This window comes from Lepisosteus oculatus, chromosome 17, assembly GCF_040954835.1.
Source record: "Lepisosteus oculatus isolate fLepOcu1 chromosome 17, fLepOcu1.hap2, whole genome shotgun sequence".
Taxonomy (NCBI): Eukaryota; Metazoa; Chordata; class Actinopteri; order Semionotiformes; family Lepisosteidae; genus Lepisosteus; species Lepisosteus oculatus.
In genome coordinates this window covers 16,357,885-16,377,776 of record NC_090712.1, presented here as the reverse complement: position 1 = coordinate 16,377,776, position 19,892 = coordinate 16,357,885, and the positions used below count along the sequence as shown (strand labels likewise).

Below are 19,892 nucleotides of genomic sequence, written 5' to 3'. Positions count from 1 at the left end.
AATTCCATGGCCAAGTTGTACAGAAAACCAACAGAAAATTAATTGATATCCTTTTAGTTTCACTTTACTATATAATTTATCATACAGTCAAGTGAATTTAATATACTGTATTAACATAATGTTAAGTACTATATATTATATAGTAAGCTGCGGCATCACTGTTTGGTTTCTTTGACCTGTGCATGAGCCAGTGGTTGGAATGAATGTTTATTGTGAATGCTGCATTTCTCAGTAACCCTTTAAAAGGCAAATTAAAAGATTCTTACATTCTGAAATGAGTTGTTCCAGTCTCATTGCGTACAGTACCAGATTTTATTATAAGCCAAACTCCACAGATTAAAAAATATTATAAAATTAAAATTATAAAAAGATCAAAAAATGCTTCCAAGCACAATTCAATTATATTTTTCTGTTTTACACTTCCAAGAACTTTCGGTGCATTTGAAGCTCATTATATCGTACAAAAACACAAAAACAAATGACACTAATATGAGCAAACTTTAAAGGCTGACTGAGAATATAATGGATTTAAATTATTTAGCCTCATTAACAGCCCATAAATGCAAATGGGCTCTTCTTCCCAAAGATAAACTCACAAATGTGAATCACATTCATAAAAAGTTAACCATTAATTCTGATGTCTCATATTTCTTGCTATGGAAAGAGATACAGCATATCTGAATGATCAAATGGACTGAAATGCTAAACATTTGAACTACACTTTGACGCTTCAAAATGTGAAAAAAATAGATCTCAAAACTTGTGCAGCAAATTTTATTGATACACACTCCTCTCAGCTTCTGCAAACTCATTCTGATATAAAGCAAAATCTCATCGATACATTGTCTATTAACACAGAAATTTTGTTCTGAATGAACACACACAGCCAGCCCTGTTACAGTGAAGAATGTTCAGAAATTGCTAGACCCTCAGTGTTTATGGTTTGGGCTGTGTGATAATGCCATTGGGATAAACACAAAGAACAACTGTTTTTATCCTCCATGTGTCACATGTGGATCTGAGTACAGCAGACGAAAACAAAGACATTCAAGTTAGCCACACAAAAGCTTGTAGTATGAACAGTGAAAGATTTATGGCAGTAAGGCTCAAGCATATCTGTTATGTTAAATACATATGAAATGTAACAACAAAAAATGTTTGCATCTTCATTTTGACATTCACAGAAGACGTGTGGTATATATTTAACTCTAATGCCCTCTTCACTTTTAGCGCAACAGCTTGGATTATTTTTTTTAAGTGTTTCAGAATTGATAATTGCTGTATTATAATTACAATATTTAGTTTATAGATCAGTGTGATTTTCGTGTCTAATATAATATCATTCAACAACTGAAGGTGTCTCTTTTGCTTCTGCGATACTAATTAGATTAGATAATAATTAGAAAATAATTACTAGTACAGTGTTAGACATCCACTTTTGTTTTTAAAACAGCAAGAAAAAAGCTTTACATTTTTTACCCTTTCATTAAAAAGGTCTCTTTTGTGTAAAATTCATACTTAAAAAAGTCAGAATGAATGAATTAATTGCAGATAGAAAGATCATCACTTTTCTGTAACAATTAAATAATGAAACACTTAAATGAGTGTGAACTCAAACCATCTCCTCTGTGATCTTGATTTCTTCATTTACAACAGAAATAGCTAAATCATGTATTGAGGCTTCTAATATAGAAAGGAGTTTCTTTTGATTGAGCTTTCACAATGTCAATTATTATTTTTTGTAGAGCAATCTGTCATAGATTCACCATCACATGCATTACGTAAACAAAACAATTTCATAACGTCTGTAAATAAGATCATTAATTCTTCATATCATATGTAGAAAAGATATTGATGAAATTGCTTACCTTTGTAATCTGTAATCATAAAAAAGAAGTGAGGACAAACTCTAGCTCTGGTGCCCTCTAGTGATACCAATATAAAATACTGTGTCGTGTAACATGAAACATATCAAAAAGTAAATTTACAGTACATAAATTAACACTACCTACCGAATACTGCCTGAACTGTAAAGCAATTCAATTAAAAAAACTGTAACTGGCCACCTCTGTGCAAGATCAAAGTTACCTCTTCAGCTAGTTAATACTAGCTTCTTATCACCACACACTTTCTAGGATCTGTTATTAACAATCAGCCTTAACATCATTTTTTATTCAATATTGAATTTAATAGTACTTACACGCAGACATTCTGATTGAGTCAGTAACAGATTTTCTCTTTATGATGATGTTTCTCAGAAGTCCACAGGACAAACTGAAAATGCAACAAACCCCCTTAAACAGCAGCTTTGGTTTACTGATCACAGTGGAGTTGTACAACTTCTATGCAATCTGTATATGAGGCCTGCTTAAACCAAGTTGTATTGTAGTTGAAGGCCCTTCACTTTTTCTCCATATGCAATGCTCACACTTGGTCCAGCAGGTTAAAGACCTGTCATTCATTTTTCAAAACAAGGAGAACAAAACACCACTAATGGTTGTATTGACTTCAGAGTGCTTTAACTTCTTAATCATCGCTCTTCATGTCTCTATGAAAACAGTGCTACCAACCGGAGCAAGAGGTGAATATTGCTCCCAGAAAAATGAAAATGTGAAATGAAAACCTCACCATATAAACAGATAAAGGGCCAACTTTTAATACATTTTAAGTAAAAGGTGTCTTTAAATATGGTATAAAAATAAATGCAAGAAACAGTAACAGAATTACAGACTACATAGGACACGGACATAGCTTTTTTGATTTTCAAAATGTGATTGGACATGTATGATGAAAACCATCTGTGCTAATTTTTGTAGTGCAATAAATGCAAATGAAGTTTAATAATAAATGCATACTTTGTAATGTTTCCATTTTGTGTCTGATTATCAGTGATTAAGGTAATGTACCTATACAGAAGCCTTTTTTTTATTTTAACTGTACTCCAACTTGCTATAAACACTCGGTTCCAGCTGATTTGGAAGGAAGAAGTGAACGTACAAATTAATCTTAAAAAAGGCATTCAGTAGTTTAAAGTCTTTTCAAAATCCATAATGCCTTGCAACACACTGAAGAAATAAATAAAAAATAGTTCCTCGGACATGCAACAACTGGTCTACTGTCCTCTGGTTTGCCTGGGTAAACAGTGGACTACAATAATGTATAAATGAAATGGTCCTCTTCCAAGCTAAAAGGTGACAGCTTTTTTAGTATGACTGCACAAGACTTGTTAGCCTCTTTGAAGTAAGTGTTTTCCCCTGGAAAAGAAAAAAGCAAGAGATTCAAATGTTATGATGACATGTTTCTTGGGGACTAACAAAGAAACACCAAAAATAAATATCAGGTGGCAAATATGAGCAGCTGGGTCTATTAAATTCATTCAGCAGACACTATTTTCACTAGACACCCCACAGACATGCAGATTCCAGATTAAGGACCACAATTTTAGATCTGTTATTCCATTGCAAAATTGATTGCCATTGCCTTTATTTGTCATGCACTCACGAATGTAATCTTCCCTTTGAAGAGTCTGGTTGTTATTTTTTGTTCTGGGTTAGCAGGGATATTGTGCATACAAACCAAGCCCTTGGGAGTGAGTGATTTCTTATGTACTGTATTTCCCCTGGTCAGTAAGAAATGAATAAGAAATATGTTGCTTCTTTGATTTTCACTTCTACAGAATGACCCAGTAAAAGACGTCTTTCAACATCTTTTATCATAAAGTAAATGGGAAAGCAACGCCACCAGTGTTTCCATGCCATCAGTGTGGTAATTAAGTAATTCAGAGACTGCACTGAAATACGGGTACATCCGGTGCTCACAGCAGTAACCACATTTACATTTTTTGGTGAGTATTGCGACTCAAATTGTTTTATTTTAAGTGTATAGTTAAAAGTAGGTATTTTTTCCCTTTTAGTTCTCCAACTGGGAGCTGTCCCGCTTTTCACTAGTCAGTATTGACTAGTGAATACTGACTAGTGAACTAGGCAGAGGTTGTGTGTCTGCCTGCCCTGGAAGAAGTCTGCACCACACACCCACACTTTCCTGGATGTGTTGTGTAGTGGGTCTCTGCTTCCTTGCTCATTGCACCTAGAGCAAGACTGGAGATAAACAGAAGCTTAAAGGTATCTGGAGAAACTGAGTCCCTCACTGCAGCCCGGCAGGAGAGTCTCACTTGACTCCAGCCTACCCAAACTGATGTTTTGTGCCACTGTTGGGGAAAGCCCATACACTCGCTATAACTAGGGTAACCAGACGTCCTCTTTTTCCTGGACATATCCTCTTTTTGAAACCTAAAATATAATTATAAAATTCCAAAACTTGTCCGGAAGTTTGTTTTGCTGGTTTACTCAGACTGTGTAAACACACACAGGCCTACACATTTTCGTTTGTTCCATGTTGGTAGTCTGAACTTCCACGCAGCGTAGCTTGAAAAGGGTTTTTCTGTGTGTGTGTCTGTGGGTGTTTTTATGGCCATGAGAAATAACAATGTTTAACTAGTTTCATTATATGTCAAAATGTTTCGTTAAAATTGATAATTTTTGCAAGCAATGAGGACTTCTAAGTTCTGATGTCTTCATTTTTTCCTCAGCTGTTAAGACTTTTGTTGTGTTAAAATAAAAAAAACGAAGTTGAAAATAGGGCTACATTTTTGTTTTTTCCTTGTGTGCCATTTTGGAAGAGAAATAGCAACCCTGCAACTGTTTAAAAGTTTACTAAAAGTTTAATAAAAACTAGAGTTTAAATTGATTTTGTGATTAGAATAGTAATAAAGATTCTTTACTTTGGAGGCATGTGTTGAGTGTCGATTATCCCCCCCCATCCTCTTTTTTGAAAACCAAAATATGGTCACCCTAGCTAGCACATAACAATCCCAGTATTTGCTCCTCTGATTTCAGAGATTCGAGCTTTTCTAAACTGCAGGTGGATGTTTTTCTTAAATTAAAAATATAAGGTATGTAGGTGTAACTCTCAAATGAGCTATGTTTTTATAATATTGACTGGTAAAAGCTACTGTATTTAATACATTTCATGGTTTAAGCTTATGCAAACAAGTCCCATGAAATACATATAGATTGTTTTACAGATACCTGGATTTTTTTAGGCACATACAGTAGCATTGCATGTAATTTTGTGATGTCACTCCTTTTCAATAACACTTTTCTGATTCTACTGTAGAAAAGGACAAATCACACTTCACAAAGTGAAATTTCCAACTGTCATTTTTTTCCATTATCTGCAATTTCAAAAATGCATGTGCGCATGTACGCATTTTTTAAATTCATAACATAGTTAGGGCATAGTACAAGGCCTGTTTGGTAGCATGGGTTATACAGTACATTCATTAAAATAGTTATTTAAGACAGTATATACTGTATATTCACAAGAGCAGTGCTCAAAATAGAAGTCCTAGTATGAGACCTAATATCAGACAGAGGAGGGGCTCATGCAGAAAAATCAGTACAGCACACAAGGTAGAATACAATTTCACATGAATTTACAGTGGATCCCTAGGTTTTTCTGTTGAATTCAGAAAGATGCTTGCAGCATAAAATTAAGGATCTAAGATTAACCCTGATCACGTCTGAATCTAATTAACTTCTCACAAATAATTTGTACCACTGCAGCTTGCGCAGTATAATGCATACTATGGAACTGGTCACCCACAAAAGTGGATGGATAATTAGGGTGCATTTAAATATGTTAAAATGCAGATTGGGATTCTCTTGTTTTGTTGCACATTTTGTGATATTAATTCCTGCCCACCAAGTTCCCATAATCAAACTTAAGGAAAGATAGTGTATAAAGAAAACATTTTGCAATATCCATATTTTGTCAAGATACTGCCACGGACAACTCACAGTGTTAACAACTTGATAGAAACAACAAAAGCTACAACACTGACAGGCATCGTACTGCACCACTCGCCATACAACACACACAAACTCAAAACACCAGCCAGTGACTAGCTACCTCTTTCACAACAGTTGAGTGTTCGCCTTCAGTGTTGGCGTACAGTTTTTATGGCATGGAAATATAGGCATGTTTCTGGCCTATAAAAATAAATGTGTTTAATGCTCTTAGTTTGAACAAGCTGTTACAACAGACATGATCATATAAAGTTTCTTGTCCTCATGTTCTCATGAAAAACGAGGAATTCTTATCACAGAATTTTCACCTGAAAATTACATCTGAATAAATTCCAAACCAGTTTATACAATATGTGTGTCTGGTGGGCAGAGTGGCCAAGAAACTTTATAATATACAATGTACAATATATATATAAGGGGCTTTAATCATTAGCTTTTGATTTTAAAAAGCTGCAAATGAAATACTTACAGTAGTTAAAAAGGGTCAAGTATAAAATAAAATATGTCTACTGTATGTACAGTACGTTTAAAAAGAAAAACTTTTGGCATAACTGGAAACCTTGCAGTCTTTATCATCTGGCTTTATTTTACATGGAATCCAGCACGTATTACTTTACAGGTGCATTGCAGTACACACAATACTAAAACATTAATTAAAATCCCTTATATAATATGCTTATAGCTTTTAATTGCAACATGATAACACCACAAAAACAGGGTGGCAGACAGAATGGAGATGGAGAAGAGCCACCACTCCTTTAGTATCATTACCTGGAAGCAAAATCCTTCAAAATAAGTTCTTACTTTTCTGTGAACAAGGAAAAAGCAAACATGAAGGAGCACATTTTTTTACACTTTGAATAAATGTGAAAATGACATTCATGCAAAACTGTACTGGTTTGCATGCAGTCACATTTCAGGAGATCCTGTTATACAACAGCAGCACCATTCGGGATTTGAAAAAAGTGCATTCACTCTTTTGTAAATGTAAAAATTATGTCAGACACAGCAGATAACAAAATCAACTAAAACATTTCTGATTGTCCAATTCAACAGAGGGAGAGGTACGTACATGTACACATCAAGCAGATTTTCAGCCAAGTCCAGAAATCAGCCACTTAGTCTTAATATTTTATTTTAAATTCGTGCTTTAAGAGTGCAGTTGTGAAATCCTGGGCAAGTTCTGGATTAATGAAAATCTACCAAAAATATAGTTATAAAGGTGAAACAATTCAGGAGAGGGAGGAAAGAAGGGTTTTGGCTGTAAAAAGCTCAAATCCACAAGCTCTTTCTTTGTCTGAGTGCATATTGTGGTATCACAAAGCAGTGACGGACTTTGTCAGGGCAGTCGGTGGTTTCAGCAGCCAGCCATGCAAGTCCTATCAACTTACCACATTGCGAGTGAATTTTTCAAATGAGGTTCTGCGATCCTGAATGTTTTCCAACTTAAATTAAAAAAAGAAAAGGAAGAAAAAAAAGGCGAGAAAAGTACACAGCTGAAAAGAAGGAATGATGAAATGGACAGCAAGCCAAGCTATGTAAAAAAAATCAAAACAACAGCTGGAATGGAAACTGCAAGCGATCTGGTTAAAATGTCCTGCAAAATTTCACTGAAAATGCAAATAATAGTAAATAAACTGAATGAAAAGAATGAAAGAGCTACATTTAGACATATGATTTTAGTAAAGGTTTTTAACTGAAATTTGCAAGGAAGGTCAGGTTGTGGTGCTAACTTCTACTCTGCTATGTATAGATATATTTTGCCACCCAAACCCCTCTTTGTACATTTGTCTCACAACTATCCTGCAAACCCATCTACACCCTTGTAGCAGCTCCCTGGCTCATTCCTTGCGAAAGTGAGGAGGGATTCGGTAAGCCTCGTCCTTACAGTTGCTCAGTTAGGCTTGTCATGCCAAACCTCTATGAAATCTCTATATTACATTTCTCAAGATAAGATCAAACTGCTAAAGAAATAAGGGTGATTGAAACTGCTTGAAAAAATCCAATAATGTTACCCACAAAAATATTAAAAAATAATTGGTTATTACTTATATCGTGTGCTCTGCCACCTCTCAGTCTGAGACTCTCTCTGATCTGGAACCTCTAAGCAGAGTTCTGGCACCTCCTTGTGACATGAAGAATATAATATGCGTTTTCAGCATAAAGCATAAGGAGTCTCGTTGACTCCTTGATAAAATTCCCACAAAGCTATCCGTATTTGTTTACTATGGGTAAATACCTTAAAAATAGACATAAAGTGTAAAGAAATGGAACAAGACCACTTGATCTTCGCACAAGGCACTTTGCTGACGCACTGCTCAACCAGCCAGTGTAGACTGACAGAACAGGATGAACAGGATTGATATGGCATGGGTTTTGCATTTCACTACTGAGTGTGCTCAAGGATTTATCTTCCTCAAACATTAGGATAAAACTGTTTGAAAATGAAGAGTGTGGCTAACACGTCAGGATTTTGTGTCTTCTGCAGCAGTAAAATTCTACACTAAGTTTCAGTAAAGTTCACAACAGTGAGCTCTGATACAGTACATACTAAACAGAGTATACTGTACTGTAGTTTCATTGGGACAGTTTCTGGACAGTCCCAATGACAGGACCATAAGAGTGGAAAAGTTTCAAAAACATGCTTCTGGGATTTGAAATGAGTAATTAAAGTTTTTTTTTTTGAACTAGCCTTGTTATCATGTTATCCACAGTGGTGATTTGGAAGTGTGGTACCTTGTGCATTGGCATGTTCAGTATTAAATATGTCACAGTTGCTCTGGCACTCCATTTCCTCTCACACATCCCCTCTCTCCTCCTCACCTAGACCTCAAGCACCTCTTACAAATATTACATTATTTATTACTTTAGGTCTACCACACTTTAATTACATACTTAACCTGTACGGTATGTTGACTAATACTAAAGTTTAAAGGTTTGGTATAATAATTTTGTCCATTTAGAGATAAAATTCTGTATACTTAATACCCACATCTGCTGAAGATAAAATCCAGTAGGCAGAAAATCGGACATGAGAATTATTCTTTTTTCCAAAATAAGGAACACATGACTGTTTTTTTGGACAGACTGTCTTTCACAAAGTCCAGTAATGACTATAAAATAAGTATATCTGTGCATAAATGTAGCCAGTGATTGTTTACATTAATGGAAAAAGATGAATAATATACTGCAGCTCATGCAGCACCGATTATGAGCCATTAGAGATGAAAGCTTTTTTCTTTGGCTATGATTCTTTTTTAACCTTCCATTGATCCAGAACTTTTACAAAGGAGGAATGGCCAACACCTAACCATTTAGTCATTAAAATATTTCAGGCATATACAGTACCTTTTTCTTGGCCTGTAGCAATTCCTGGTAGGCACTGGAACGTATGAAACGAGCATAAGAATCACTCTTCATCAGTTTGTAAATGTGCTCCTGAAAATACAGGTTTAACAAGAGGTTATAAAATATTTACTTTTTTTCTCTTTTAAGTGTCCTTTCTAACAATTTAATATTTGGTGGACATGTTTCGGATTCATAAGAGACTGTCTTTTTTCTCAGCATCCTCTGCTCAACAACTGGCTTGTCTGACTCAGGATGCCCAGACTACTTCAGATGTACAGTACAGTATGGCCAGACTGCTATCCCTGTAGTCAGGCAGGGTGAAGCTAAAGTTAACTCTAAGCATCCTGTACCAACAGGTCCATGGCGCTTGTCTGTATCTCTTTACATTTGACTTTCATGACATTGTAAGAATAAGGTAAAGCATTTTTCATATCTGAGCCAGAATAACACATTAGGCCAGACCTATCCTATTTTCCATGGTGTTAAGGAATGAAGATAGCATGTGACTCTTCTACAACAACTGGACTGCAATGGGAACATGAACACACAACTCTCCAGCTGGTCTCCAGACCAGACACTTACCCACCTACTGTACATTACAAGACAGATATATTAGATATAAAAATAAAAATACACTGGCACTTATTTACAGAGAGGAACTGCATGAGGTTTTCTTTTTTAATTTTTTTATCAGAAGAAAGAATATGGACACACATCACTAGGATGAATCAGAATTAAACAAACTTTGAAACAATATTAAACTAAATTAATTTTGGCAGTAACATTGTATTAGGCAAAGGGTTCCAATACCTTTGTAAGCAACTAAACTTACAAATACACTGAAATCATGTTAGTAAACAAATTTGTGGTGTATAATGTCACCGACATATTTATTTAGAATTAATGATTTTAAAGTGTTGTGGCAAGTTCGTGATTCAGAAAAGACAACGTTTCTAATACATAATGTTTGTACCAGTTACCGACATTGTGCTCAAGGCTGGAGGATAAAGGTATTGACCACCCTTCTAGATTATTATTATACTTCCACTTTGTTATCAAGTAGAATGTGTCAGGGCGATCAATACACGTCATACACATCACCTGATGTGTTAAGACAAAAGTAACACCTGGAAAATGAAGCTGTAGATCAGATCAAGCTGGAATGCAGGAAGAAAGGTAATGCGTTCCAGCTCTACACTGCCTGCCCAAAGCATCACAGGGCTTACCTGGGCGTCTTCAAACGTATACCGTCCAGGATCCTTCACATTCTGGGTTGTTTTGTCATAACTCTTGGAGTCTACGTTGATGGCACTGGGAGCACCGGGAGCCAGGAATTCCAGCCAGATTTCCTGGACACGGGCTGGTACTTCATGGATTGGCCTTTTTTTCAGCTCCTGGACTGCTAACCAAAACCTGGCCACACAACAGAGGAGAGTCACTACGTGATTGTATCACATTGTACATGGTTATATTAAATTATGAAGGGTGGCACGGTGGCACAGTTGTTAGCATTTCAGCAGTGCTGGGACCTTGGGGTGCTGTCTGCTTGGTTTGTATGTTCTCCCTGTGTTCGTACTGTATGTGTTTCCTCCGGGTGTTCCAGTTTCCTCCCACAGTCCAAAGACATGATGGTAGTCCAAATCTCTCCAGCTAGACTTGTAACTCATACCAGAGCTTGGTCTATAAATTGCCTATAAAGTCACATATTCAATACAAGATCTTGTTACTGACTTTCAAGGCTTTAAATAATCTGGCTCATCATACATCTCTGAACTCCTCCATGTTTACACTCGTTCCTGTAGGCTCTGTTCTGTTGAGGTTGACTCTTTCCTCACTGTACCCAGGACTAACTCTTGGACTTTTGCCTTTCCTGTTGCTGCTCCTTGTGATGGAACACCTTTCCTCCAACTCTTAAAGAGACACATTCTTTTACTCTCTTCAAATATAAACTCAAAACTCACTCAACTTTTTCCTAGTCCCTATGTCTGATTGTTCCACTCTCTATCCTGTACGATCTTGTTTTAATTTTTCTTTTATTTTTTGCTTTTTACTTTTGTGTTTTTCTTTATCACAATGTATTGCATCCTTGGGTTTGGAAAGGCACTTTGTAAATAAAACTTATTATTATTATTATTATTATTATTATTATTATGAATTATTATTAACCTAGCCCGTATGCTTTTGGTATGTGGGAGGACACTAGAAGACCTGGAAAAAAAACCATTTAGACACAGGGAAAACATGCAAACTGCACATACTGTAGAAGAGTCTCCAGTCTAGAACTGAACTCAGGACCCAAAGATTGTGAGGCCACAGTGCTAGCCACCATGCTGCTGTGTTTATATGCGAACTACTCTCCAGACACTTAGTGGGTGAGTCAGAATGCTAACTGAGTCTATCAATGGCCACCCATGTCCACTCACACACAAATAGAAACCCTCCCACCCACAACAAACCAACAAGCCATCCAATTCTCACAGGGGTAAAAAGCTGTACTGCTTTGCCAGTTTAATAAATCAACAGAAGATGTAACAAGTAAAGGTTAATTCCACACTGAAACGTAGAAAGAAGAAACACTGTTCTTGAAGGCTAGCAATTGCCTCAATTTCCAACTCTTGTTTCTTGTTTTACTATTTAATTTGCATGTACCTTGAATGTACTGTACATAAGTTTATTTCATTAGTTGTCAGTACATATTTATTTTACAGTCAAAGTCTACATAATTATACATAATTTATTGTTGAGCTGTTCTGAATTGTAGTATTGCATACATCAAATCAACTGGACAAATAATATCGCAAATAATAGATAAATAATAACATACTTTTCCAATGTCATTTATCAGACTCTCTAAGAATGAGTTTGACTAATCAAAAAGTAAGTCTAGATCTAAATATACAGTAAGTCAGGTTTGTCTAAACATTTTTCCAGAAGGGCGGAGTGTTGGTAGGATTTCTAAATCTCTTTACAGCAGCAGTACCTAAACAGCAGGGAGAAGTTGTTAAATTTGTCCTGTTAAGTGGAATAACAAGCTGATTGAGTTGGAATGGAAACCTGCAGACACACTGGATCTCCCAGACAAAGATTAGACAGCTCTGCTTTCAAATGATTTTTTCCCTGACTGTCAAAGATAAACAATGATAACCCTATACCAAACACCTTAAGGTCCCTAGTGTACATCTACTTTTGGATCACTAAAAACAAATTTAGTGTTTTTCACAAGTGCTCAATTGGTTTAGAAACAAATCTTTTTTTTTTGTTAAATTTGATAGCTGAGAACAATACATCCCTTATTTTTAAAATCCACACTCTACAACTCCTTATCCCTAAAACAGTGGTCCCCACACACCTGCTGATTTTAATTCCATTTCACCTTAATTAGATAATTGAGGCCTTACTGGATCTGAGAGGTTGCTTCAAATGAATATTTGCATTTTGTTTCTAGTCACAAGTTTGGGATTTAATTTAACTCATAAAATGTTTAATCTGATCTGTTTGTTCCCAGCTCCTAATCTCCCTATTATTAAGTCAGTGAAGGGTTTGATTGTGTAACCAATAGAGCACTTGTGAAAAAGACTCAATTTGTTTTTAGTGATCCAAAAGTAGATGTACACTAGGGACCTTAAGGTGTTTGGTATAGGTTTATCATTGTTTATTGATATTGACAGTCAGGGAAAAAATCATTTGAAAGCAGAGCTGTCTAATCTTTGTCCGGGAGATCCAGCTGGAACAAAGACCCGGTGTGGGGATCGCCAGGACCAGGAGTGGGAACCACAGCCCGAGAGTCTTTATACAGACGGGGAGTGGAAAGGTGCTTGCTGAGCCGGACTGGGCATGTGTACTGTAGTGGAAATCTAATGAGTTAATTGATTCTTAAAAATGTAGAGAGCTTTGCCAAAAAATATATTGGTGCTTTTAGATAATATTTCAAGGATATAACTGCTATGCTACAGTACGTGCAGAATTTTAGAAAACAGTTCGTCAACAAAGTACACTGTTTAGGTTAGTTTAGAAGACAATGTACCAAAACAATATATGCTGTCTGGGTCATTAGAATTAGCTGAAAGTAACTGATAAACTTTGAATAACAAATCTAGTGTTTTTCTCTCGCTCTATGATGTAATCTGTTTTCTCTTAGAGAAAAGGGAAGTTTTAGAAGGGACCAAGTGCTGAACTTTTTTACAGCGCAACGTCTTATAAAAACCCTGTACTGCTTGTAACAAATTGAGTCTCTGGTTGCACTTGGCGAAGTGGCAGCAGGGCTCCCAATATTGCAATATTGAAATAAAGACCTTACTCAGGTGAGAACTCTCTCTTGCGGCTTCCTTGATAGTTATATTTCCATGACAGTACCTCAGGTTTTCAGAGCTGAACTCTGATTCCAGGAACTTGAGGAACTGCTCCCTCCCCACTGGGTCTTTCAACACCTCATTGATGCCAAAGCCCCATCGCTTCACCCGCTGCTGGCCTGGCTCCTTACTGTAAAGACACACACGGCGCGTGAACGGCAGTTACAGCACAGGAATCAGAACAATTCATTCATACACTTAGATAGCGCTTTTCTGGACACTCCACTCAAAGCGCTTTACAGGTAATGGGGATCCCCTCCACCACCACCAGTGTTCAGCCCCACCTGGATGACATGACGGCAGACACAGTGCGCCAGTACACTCCCCACACACCAGCTCTCAGTGGGGAGGAGAACAGAGTGATGAAGCCACTTCATAAATAGGGGTTATTAGGAGGCCATGACTGGTAAAGGCCAAGAGGAAATTTGGCCAGGACACTGGGTTCGCTCCCCTACTCTTTTCTAGAAACGCCCTGGGATTTTAAATGACACACGGAGAGTCAGAACCTCGGTTTTACAGTACGTCTCATCCAAAGGATGGCACCTTTTTATAAATATTGTATAAAGCATATAGTCACTATACTGAGGCATTAGGACCCACACAGACCACAGGGTGAGCGCCCCCTACTGGCTCCACTAACACCTCTTCCAGCAGCAACCTTAGAATAAAGCTTTGATGCTTCATTTACAATGATGAACAATACTCATATAATTTTGGAACATAATCTTTTTCTTTGCCTTTTGTCTGTATTCCAATACTTTCCAGATTTAAAAGTGGTTGGGGATTGTACAAACAGTATCATAACATCTGTTTTTTCTGTGTTTCCGCTAGCTGAAAATAATGTGTGGGGGCCTAAGGGGATATTAAAGATTGAATATGACTACTGAAGAAGATAGTTTTTTGTTTTAAAAACTAGGGTTCTGGGAAGTGTTAAAGGTTAATAGGCTTCTGGGAGCAAAGATCAAAAATCTAATTTTTACAAGTCCCATGTGTAAGTGATTGCAAATAGAATTAAGTACCTAGTTCAGAGTGATGAACAGCTTTCACAGATGTCTCATTCATTAAACATACAGTACGTTTAAGGACACTGAAAATCATTTTGCACTTTAAATTTCTTATTGCCATTAACACATTCTATTTATAATGGAACAAGTAATAGGTTTATTCCATGCTGAAAAGAGAAGAAAGAAAACACATTTTGGCCATGGAGCCTTCTAAGGGTGTGAGCATCCCTCTTACAAGATGATTTCCAACATCTCTTACAAGCTCTCTAACATCTCCTAGGTCAGTGGTTTTCAGCACTCATCTTGGAAGACTCCTGCAACTTCTAGTTTTTGTTTAGAACTCTGAATAAGGGTAATTCTCTGTAGCTAAGTGTTAAGATCTTTTTTTGCTTTCAGAAGAACTGCACAATGTTACTTAGTACATGTTTTACTAGTAGTTATTTATTCTTTCAAAAATTACTACATAGTGTTTTTGAAACCAAAGAATGATCACAGAATAATACTCAAGCAAGAAGTTCAGTTAAATAAATAAATCAGCTTCAGATTGACACCTAAACTGGAAGATGAACTGGAAGACACATGGGTGTTCCAGAACCAGGGTCCTGCAGTAGATAATGACAAACACGAAATAACTTACTGGAAAGAATGAGAATGGAAGGGAATGTTCTGCTACGAACCTTGCTTCCAGCTCCCACAATGTGGTGTCATCCGACATCCAGGGATTTGAGGGATCAGGTGGTGTGAGAAATGGGTCATATTCAATGTATTGTTCTGTGTAGCCTAATAAACTGAAGAGAAACTTTGTTGTAAAAAGATACTCTCACAGATGTTAACACTGCAAATACTGAAGCATCAAATTTGGCTATCAATCTCCAACAAAATAATCAACACAATGCAGAAGAATTTCTAATTTATTGTTTTTATATCAGAATAAAAAATTCAGATGTTATCATTTTTGCACATTAATGGACATTTGACTGGTTATTCACCAAAGACATTTTGAATCACGTCACATACACAACTTCTGTATATGCACTGCGTGCTTACATACTGTACACTTACAAATGTCCTTATCATTCCCATATGCATTGAGTTTAAATTAATTTGTTGATTCGTGTTTTTTTAGGAATTGATGTGACATGTTTCTCAGGTTAAGGGTCTTGTACAGCTACTGTAAATAAACCCGGGGGCAGACAGATTGATACTGTAGGTAGTCGCTACCTGGGTGTGGCAGCCATTCTTACCAGCACACACCTGGCTGTCAAGCTGCGCTCACGGACCCCAGAGCTGCTGCAGGTGTGGGCCGGATTACCTACAGTAAGCGTCTCCTCCCGAGGAGCTCTGGCTCAGGTTGCAGAGAAAGCAGCAGAAGCCACCGTGACCAGAGCTCAGATAACTCCTTGGCTAGGTTTTATTCTCAACTAATTATTTTTTTTTGCATTAGGACTTTTTTCCAGAAGAGTTCAAGCTTCATAGAGCTGTTTTTGTTTTGCTTGATAAACAGACTGCATGGCAACGAGAGTTTGAAATGGCGTCTGTGGGACATTCTTTATGAAATGGTCCCACTGCTGTCTTGGCTTTGTTTACCCCGTCTGTAGTGTGATGACTACACAGATCTGCTACAACAGAATTCATATGGCAGATGCATATCCAGTGCTGTGTATACACAGAATATAGATTATGAAGTAAGCATGTCTTACCTTTCTGCAACTTTAGACATTTTTAATCGATGTCTGTCTAACTGCACTTGCCAAAATTTTATCTGAAAAGAAGACAGAACAGGAAGACAGGTGTCACCGAAACAACAGTTGTCTACAGGAAAACACAACTCTGAATTATTTGAGAGAAAATGTGTAAATCAATTTCAGCAACATATGACAAGTCATATGGAAAAAGACCAATTGACACACTAGAGTGTTACAGACTCTCAAGGAAACCTAAGATCAGAAAATGAACAGTTTTTTTCACCAATATGTTTCAGAACACTTTAAGACTGTTTGATGTTTAGTCATTCCTGCATGAATTCAGTTAGATCTTCATGTGGCACCCAGGAGGTCTCTACAAAGTACAGCAGACATGGCTTATTGCCAGACACAAAGCTGTAAATAAATGAAAGGCCAATTTCCAATATGATGGATTTGAATTACAGTAGATCATCGATTATCAGACACCCTAAGGGAGAAGGGGTAGCTGGATTTGAAAAAACGTGGGATAATCACATCAAATTTTTCTTAGTAGCTTATTTCCGTACATTATTGTACTACATTTTGATTGGGGTGTTGTGCACTGTAGATGTTTTTAGTGTTTGCAATGTGTTTACTGTACAAAAATATTTTAAAAAGCAAAGTGTAAAAACACAAATAACTATGTTTGAAGAACAATATTGTAGAAAATGTGCTGTATATTACACAATATTAGTTTGATAAGTGCAATATATTACTTTTAGTACACAACCTGTTTGAGAAATAAAATATTTCATGATATTAGTCCATGATCATAAAAGAATGTTGGAAGACGGATTATCGGTTCATGAATAATCACAATCTTAACCATCAAAATTGTTTGTTACTGCAGATACAAACAATTTGTAGCAGAATGGTACAGATGTACTGTACATGTACTTATTTAATAATGTCACCAGAACCCTTTTGAAAAGCAGGGTTCTTGGGCCTGGTGCATAAATATCCCCAAGGACATAGGTCTTCTGCCAAAAATCAGGAGCAGTTTTATTACTAAAACACATGGAAAAGTATGATGGAAGAACACCAGAACAGTTACCTTTTCAGAGATCTGCAGGAGGATACCCTATCTGGGCTGTGAGCCAAGTTTTTATTTTGGAAACTCCTTTCCACCTTGTTACTACTGTGAAGGAGAGGCTTGTCTTGCTCCTTCACATACAAGGTAATAAAATGATACTATACAAAGAACAGCCCTTTCTTCCCACAGAAATGACCACAAAATAATTTTATATTTTCCTAAACATTTTTACACAAATAGATTTATGCTCAAATGGCTCCACAGTGGTAGAAATGACAGACCACCTCCCCTCCAGAACACAAGAGGGCACTAAGGATGCAGGATGGCTAATGCTTCTCAGGCTATATTTTTGGCTGTGAGCCTGAGTGCCTTTGGCCTATAGTGAAGTTGGGTGTAAGATACAAAACAAACAGTCCTATTTATAAGTCCATTTGGTTTTCATTTCCCAGTTTGTTGCTGTATTTGAACAACACAAAACTTCTGAAACAGGTACATGCATATCTTCATTTTAAAGCTTACCTTGTCTAGGTCTGATGGCAAAACACTCTATAGTGCACAGTATGTACACTATACTGTACTGTATATACTGTGGCATGAGATATACACTATACTGGTACACTGGATAGGTACACTATGTACCCCATCACAGTGTTCAAAATAAAACATAACATCAAATAACCAAACAGTGCATGGCAAACAAGACGTGGGAGTGCTGTACTGTAGAACAGTGTACTGAGTTTGTGTATTTTATGTAAAATAATCTAGTCTGTTGATGCTTGTGTTGTCCAATTTTATAACACTGAAACTGAGTGAATACAAGTTGGTTTAATTGGAATTTTAAAAGAAATATCTTCTAAAAGCTGTTTTCTTTCAATATTTCATCTCTAGCTCCTCTACATTATCCATATAAATTGCCTGCTTTAACAGACTTGAAAGTGCTAGCTTTTTCACTATTTGCATTTGCTTTGTGTCAAGTTACTCAGAGCACAGTTTTTCAACATGAAACAAGTTCAAATAATTATAGATGACAGTCAGAAATCACAGCATAAAACATGCAGAAAGCACTCACAGTAAAGTATTGCTTGGATACACAATAAAGAGCATAGAAAAGGATTTTTCAGTGAAGAGCATAAGACTTAATCCAGGGTTCAGGGAGATCAGCTATGAGGCAGACTGAAAGAATAGCAATCTTCTCATTCAAGAAAAGAAGGCTAAGGAGAGATTTAATGGAGGGTTTCCAAGTTTTTATTGGAAACAAACAGGGATGACACTGTTGGTATTTTATATTATACTTAAACATTTTTTTTCGTTTAAAATAAAAAATTTGAACAGATATTAGAAAACATTTAACTGCCAAGGTTTAGAACCGAAAACTAAGTCTGAGTGGGTGAAACAATCTCTTCCCATACTGTACATTATAAAGATGGGTCTTCTCCCATAGTTAAAGGCAAACTGCAGTCCCAATTTCTCAGATGAGTTATTAAATCTCAGTAACAAAATAAATGTATTGATGTTATAGAAATTTTTTAGACGTTTTGAATTATGCACAAAATGGTGAAAGTACTGTTGTCACAAATCTGCATTTGAGTTCTCATGAATCATGAGTTGATGCGGCCCTTCCTGCTCACTAGCCACTGTAATGACTAATGTAATGTGATGTACGAGCAAATACTGTAAGCACAGGCTGTGCAAGCAGTCATTTCTCCACAAAAATCTTCCAACAAGATATGTCAAATATGTTCCAACATACTGTATTTGTCAGCAAAACTTTGTCTCCAAATTGAGAGCAATACTTCTGTTGGATTAAATGAGAAGTACTGTATTCACAAGCCTGCTTCATTGCAATGTAATAAGGTCATTTCACATCACCAGACGTTTTTTACAAACTCTGTGTACATTTTACTTGGTTGGAAATGCACTCAGCAATGTAAATTCTTTCCAACCCCAAAATATAAAAATAGCATTGCAGTTCCCTTTTAACTTCTCTTAATGTTCTTATGTAAAGTGATGCAAATTATTCCGGTGATCTTCGAAGTCTAGCAGGTAATTGTTACTCTGAGTTAATGATGACCAAAAGTTATCCAATCATTGAACAGATTAAGGACTCAAGCACTAGCACAAGCACAGTCAGGGCAGCTCTTACCTGGTCATGCAGCTCTTCTGCTGTGGGCTGCTTTGCTTCGGCTGCAGGTGTGTGGGTAGGGCTGTGGCTTCGGATGTCATTCTGCAATCCGTACACAGACTACAAAACAATTTCACAGTATCACATTCACTTCAGCTAAGATTATCCACTTCTGTTAGTCTGAAACTGCCATGTCGCCGATATACAGCTTTTGGGCTACTGGCAAAAAGAGAAAAGACTTACCTTCCTTGTTTTGTGAGGGTTTTTCATTCTTGAGGATTTCTTTATGTCAACCTCTGTTGTATTTACACAACCAGGCTAAAATAAAACACAAGGCAACAAATTGAGTTATTAAAATATGACCATTCTAAGGTTATAGGTGGTAATATTTCAAGTATAATCAGAAGCTTCCTTATTCCAGGTTGATGCCTTAACTAGTTAAGTT

At 36.6% G+C, this 19,892-nt stretch overlaps 1 protein-coding gene across 4 annotated transcripts in view; it reads right to left on the bottom strand.

Moving 5' to 3' along the window:
* LOC102698711 (regulator of G protein signaling 7) overlaps window positions 1-19,892 on the bottom strand; it is a 96,159-nt gene that overhangs the window by 2,341 nt on the left and 73,926 nt on the right. The window contains exons 10-19 of one of the 4 annotated variants that reach the window (XM_069179875.1): window positions 19,691-19,765; window positions 19,469-19,567; window positions 16,269-16,330; window positions 15,246-15,356; window positions 13,569-13,694; window positions 10,442-10,628; window positions 9,216-9,305; window positions 7,259-7,312; window positions 6,639-6,675; window positions 759-3,254 (exon numbers count right to left, since the gene is read on the bottom strand). In XM_069179875.1, coding sequence (XP_069035976.1) covers window positions 6,655-6,675; window positions 7,259-7,312; window positions 9,216-9,305; window positions 10,442-10,628; window positions 13,569-13,694; window positions 15,246-15,356; window positions 16,269-16,330; window positions 19,469-19,567; window positions 19,691-19,765 — 825 coding nt within the window. In that variant the 3' untranslated portion in view covers window positions 759-3,254; window positions 6,639-6,654. Of the gene's footprint in view, window positions 1-758; window positions 3,255-6,638; window positions 6,676-7,258; window positions 7,313-9,215; window positions 9,306-10,441; window positions 10,629-13,568; window positions 13,695-15,245; window positions 15,357-16,268; window positions 16,331-19,468; window positions 19,568-19,690; window positions 19,766-19,892 lie in introns of those variants that run through there. The other 3 variants (XM_015363245.2, XM_006638661.3, XM_015363243.2) reach the window with 3 other exon arrangements.